The sequence below is a fragment of the Arachis duranensis genome, chromosome 2 (assembly GCF_000817695.3).
Source record: "Arachis duranensis cultivar V14167 chromosome 2, aradu.V14167.gnm2.J7QH, whole genome shotgun sequence".
NCBI classification, from domain to species: domain Eukaryota; kingdom Viridiplantae; phylum Streptophyta; class Magnoliopsida; order Fabales; family Fabaceae; genus Arachis; species Arachis duranensis.
This window is the reverse complement of record NC_029773.3, coordinates 89,993,240-89,998,721: the sequence shown is the minus strand read 5'-3', so window position 1 is coordinate 89,998,721 and position 5,482 is coordinate 89,993,240. Positions and strand designations below refer to the sequence as shown.

The 5,482-nt window shown below is 28.4% G+C and overlaps 1 protein-coding gene across 1 annotated transcript; it reads right to left on the bottom strand.

Annotated features, from left to right (window-relative positions):
• Positions 1-4,261: 4,261 nt before the first annotated feature.
• On the bottom strand, positions 4,262-5,028 carry LOC127745008 (uncharacterized). The gene is made up of 2 exons (XM_052257969.1): positions 4,465-5,028; positions 4,262-4,342 (listed from the first exon to the last, which is right to left on the bottom strand). The coding sequence occupies exons 1-2, from the start codon at positions 5,026-5,028 to the stop codon at positions 4,262-4,264; spliced, it is 645 nt and encodes a 214-aa protein (XP_052113929.1).
• Between the last annotated feature and the right edge of the window lie 454 nt (positions 5,029-5,482).

Here is a 5,482-nt window from a genome sequence, read left to right as displayed (position 1 = left end):
TTCAACCCAAAAAAATAATAATTCTATTTTACTTTTTTTTTTTTCAAAAGAGAAACATACATTTGGTCACAAAATCTTTTCCTCCACATACATGTTATTAAAAACTGAATATTCAACTAAATACTAGTTAATATAATTGGCTATTAAATATTATACACTTAGAAGTTTCAAACTTACCCCACAAGTTGGTTAGGTCAACCTGCACAGCTTGTATTTTTTTTTTTTAAATTTCATCCATATTTTAATTTTTAATGCAAAGGTCCACACACGAGAAGAAGAAGAAGAAATATCATATACGAAAATGGTGTGCTCTCCAAGAAAGAGATATATCAGCAATAATTCGGCATCATATTCATATATCATGTATATAATTAAATGATAAAAACAATTAAATTAAAATGCGTAGCAAAAGAGTCAATTGTTTCCTTTGTCCCCACGACATGAAAATACAGTAAAATAATAAAAGCGACTAATGCTGAATTTTATTAGCGTAGTAGTGGTTCGTAAAGTGATTATTTTTATTACCATTAAAGTAAAATAAATAATTGCTAAAAATAATAGAAAAGATCATTATTTTTTTTTGTTTCTTACAATATGTCGATATCTCTCAACCTGGTATACTAAGGACTAATTTGCTACAATAAGAGTTTGTCGTTGATCAATGAGTTGTTGCATGCATAAAGTAAAATTCAAACTCCGATCTTTTCTTAAATGAACTAATAAACTAACCATTAGATCAATCCAACTTGGTTGAAAAGATTATGATTATTTTGGCAAATATTGCTGACCTTTGGTATAAGAAATATGGATTCTTAGAATGTGGTTTTTTTTTATATATACTTTTTGGTCATGTAGAATGTGGTTATCAGTTTTCACTTTCCAAGTTCAAGGAAGAATAAGACTGGGCCTAAAAGCTTGAGCCCAATAGGAATAAAAAAGGAGTTTTGTGCTGCTAATCTGCTATATGATGTTTTTTTCCTTCTTATGAGTTATGCCACCCACTAAATGAAATTGTAGGAAAAAATGAAAAAGTTTGTCAAAAATTGAGAAAAGTACGTTTTTACCCACAATAGTTAAAATGGTTGATAAATATATTTACGAGAAAAATAAAATAAAATAAAGTTTGTATATATAAAAGATAGATTTAGGTTAATAAAATTATCTAAGTCTTAAAAAAGTATAATTTATTTTTAAATTATCTTCTTTTAATCTAACTGAATTCTAAATTTCTAATCCTAAAGATTAGTAGATTATTGTTATTTTGAATAGTTTTGTTAACATCTTAATCAAAGATTAGTCAAGGTGATAATTCCATCAATTCCTTAGAGTTATTGTGTTAAAATTCTCTAAGAAGATTTTATGAGATTTATAACTGTATCCCATTAAGCATTTTTATCAAAAGGTTTATTTTTAATTAAAAGGTTTAAGAATAAATTGGTAAAAAAAAATGCAAAAGATTGAGACCTATAAGCGCAATCTTAAAAAATAAAAAAGACAAAAAACTTCGTAAAAGATTTAAAACATCAATAAAAATATTCAATTATTAAATAATTTTGTTTCTGTTAACAAAAAAGACCAATGTGATACCATATAAATTGTCATATAAATATTCATGCTAAATCTTAAATAATACATAATTTTGTTGAAAAATCTAACACACATTGTCTTTAATATTAAATCCAAAATTAAATACTTTATAAATATTTAAAAAACATAAGGAATACTTAAAAAATGCACCATTAGACTCTCATTGATCCTCTTAAAAAATGCATCACTAGACTCTCATTGATCCTCTTAACACGATGAAAAATTAAAGAATTGATGTATTTTTTTAGAGGAAGACTAATATTAAAAAAAGAGAACATATAACTCCTACAATATCAACACTTATAAATAGTTCTTGCACTTTAATAAATCACGAAAAAAAATGAGATATAACATTCCAAAATTCAAAGAATTTCATCGAAAAATGAGTTAGACCTTCAACTGTTATAATAAATTTGTAACCCCTCCAAAATTTTGTTTCAAGCTCCGCCGATAGATCAAAGTTCATCCAACTAAACTCGTCAAATCCAAAAGTCTTAAGTTCCTCCAATAAAATCTGAAGCTCCTTACATGCATCATCATTCATATCCTTCACACTGTGACTCTTAAGAAAATGCGAAACTCTATACAAAGCATCCATCGACCATTCAATATACTTTTGACTTCTCTTACTCTTCTCAAGATGTTTGATACCATCACGCCATGTTACAAATAGTTGCTTAAATAGCTCCTCCAATTGTGGAACAGAAAATTTTTCTGTTTTGCATAAATTCTTGAAATCCGTTATTGAACGATAAATGTCAAATGAATAATACTTGATCCTCAGCTTAGGCAAAGTGGGATAATTACTGGACAGGTTATAAAAAACCTCGGCAACAACAATGCAAGTATCATTCACAACATACCCTTTGCTAGGGTCACAAAATTCATCTAATCCTATTTCGAATTTGTACTTCAGAATTGAACTCCCTGGCAAAATCATATACAAAATTATTGAAGTTCCATGATAATTAAATTCATAAAAACATACAATTGTTGTTAATATATATATATGATAATTTTGTAAATTGAACTCATAAGCAATAATTAGGGAAGAAAAGGAACAAAATATATCTTTAGGATCAATTTAGTCTTTAAAAAATTAGACGTTTTAAATTAATTTCCAGAAAATTCAAAAGTGAATTAGAATCTTCATTATATATATGATTAGAGGAGCCATCAAAATGAATTGCGATTCGCGAGTCGCTTCAAATCGTTCGAAAAAATAGATGAATCAAACCACTAAAGTTAGGACTTGTTAAAATTATAAAAAGAAAGTCAAGGGAATTAATATGTTTAACTCGTTAATTCAAATGAGTTGAGTTGGATAGACATTTTACATTTAAAATACAGATCAATCCGTTTTTTTTAGCAATGCAAGGGGATCAATAATTTTTGTGATTGGTAGCCATCAAATAGCCATCAATGATTATTTAATAGTATGAGATTTGTGTAAGATTTCATCCAATGACTCATCTTTCTCTGTTGATTACATGCTGACCAAAATTTAATAAAATTGCTGGCCTCTTAGACTTTTCTTTTTTTATTTATATTTTTGCTCATGACTCATACTGAGTTGACTCGAGCCTTACCTATTCACTCGTTTAACAACTTTAGATATAACATATGACAAAATAATTAAGTCTATTTTTAAATAATCAATATAACCTCTCATGATGAATTTAGTTATTAATAATTAAGCCAAACGACACTGCATAAAAAAATATATAATACTAAGAAGATAAAACACACAATTATTTTATTTAATTTAATATATATAATTTTATATATGTAACGTTTATAATGATAAAAGCTTCCAAATCCATAGTATGGAAAATAAGTACGTACCACGTGTTTTGTTCATGTTGTCAAATTGATTAAGTACATAAATTGTAGATGAAAGTATCAAGAAGTAACAAGGATATTTCCCACGACACATTTGAATGGTCAAGCATTCTTTTTGATACCACCTTTCTCGCTGCATAACAATTCGCCTAAAACGGAATCCAAAGAAAACATGGGTTAAAACCACACATCAAAGTTAGTATATTATTGCATGATATAAAAGAGTTGATTCAATTGCAAGTATACCCTGAGTAAAGGCCAACTGAGAATTCATTGGAGGAAAGCTTCAGATCCTTGCATCCATTCCATTTAGAGAAATTTTTAATGGTCCATGTGTACGTCACTTTCTCACCAATGCAATTTTTTGTTTCAACCGTTCCTTCTTCATCAATCTTAATTTCTGTGGTTCAAAGTGCATGAGGAGTGCTAGCAAGGATACAGTTTAATTTATTTTTAATGTATATTTTGTATTTCAATATGTATTCTATACAGATAACACGTAATTAATTTAGTAATTAACAACATAATTTTAAAATATTACATAAAAGTTTTAAGAAATTTTCACTTTCTTCATCTCAATTTAACATTTGTGAAAATGAAGCTTGCTTACATTGCCTTATCATCCAACAACAAAAGCAGCAATATTTTAGGTAAAAACTTAGGCTGAAGTCGGTGAAGTCGACTTCAGGTGAAATTAATATCTGTTAGATAAAAATTTAGTCAAATTAATCAAATCATCTAACGACTCTCAAATATCAACTTCATGTGAAATTAATTGCTCGTTGAGTTTTCACCATTTTAAAAACGAAAAATCAGAAAACTAGTGACGTATTTATTGCTTGCCTTCCGGTTGGAAGCACGTTATAAGGCCTTTGACAACGCTCTCTATTATTCCTCCATTTGCTGCCATTCTCTGAGCATCATGAAAACTCATTCGTTAAATAATTTGATATGTTTGACTAAATTATTATTTAACGATTTCTAACGTTAAATTTGACGTAAAGAAAAAATATCATCATGAAATTATGTCTTTACCGATTCCTCCATTTTAGCTGCATGAAGATCAACCTCCATATGGGTTCTCATAGACAATGCATCTAGAACATGAAGCTCCAACCAAGTCAAATCATCAAATCCAAAAGTCTTAAGTTCCTCCCATAGATTCTGAAGCTCATTACATGCATCATCATTCATATTCTCCACACTCGTGGTGTCAAGAAAATGCAAAACTCTTCCCAAAGCAGTGAACGACCATTCAATAAACTTCTTAGTTCTATTCCTCTTCTTCTGATTTTCAATAAGAATAGGGTGATATGAACACGCTTCCTCCAATAGTTGAACAAATCTTTTCTCTACTTTGCATAGATCCCTGAAATCCACTAACTCAAAAGAAGACATGATACCCTTCATAATCAAGTGACTGTGATCAGTACCATGCTTCTTGACTGAAGCCTCAGCAATAATAGTGCAAGTATCATCCATAAGATACCCATTTTCATGAAAGTTAAATAAAGTCAAGAATTGCCGGCGATCAAAGGAAGGAAGTTTTTCGCGGTTGTATTTTCCATACCCATAATTCCCTGCCAAAAGTGAAGTCATATGATAATTAAAATGATAAAGAAAAGTATAGGGTACCAACATATCATCTGCCAACTTCTGCCAATTCTTATTTATATTTGTGTTTTATGGAAGTGTGTTCATAGATGTGTCTAATAATTAATATATTTTAAATACATATATAAAGAGACACATCCAGAAAATATATCTATAAAGACATTTCTATTAAACACAGTTATAAAAAATATATTTTTATTAGACACATCCACGAACACACTTTCATGAAACACAATTATAAATAAGAGTTGGCAGAAGTTGGCAGATATGCTATTGGTAACATAACGGAGCCGAAATGATAAAGTTCTTACAATGTCTATAACAAAAAACAATGGATTAAACAATCTAAATTTATCTTATTTAATATTTATATATTATAGAATAATTTTTTTATTAATATCTTTTTGTTATTAAACATTTTTATTATATATATATAATT

Bases quoted from the DNA above. Each gene is read 5' to 3' on its own strand.
- LOC127745008 (XM_052257969.1), bottom strand. From the start codon at position 5,028: ATGACTTCACTTTTGGCAGGGAATTATGGGTATGGAAAATACAACCGC. The intron at 4,343-4,464 runs GTAAAGACATAA...CATGATGCTCAG, and splicing joins CAGCTAAAATGGAGGAATCG to AGAATGGCAGCAAATGGAGG.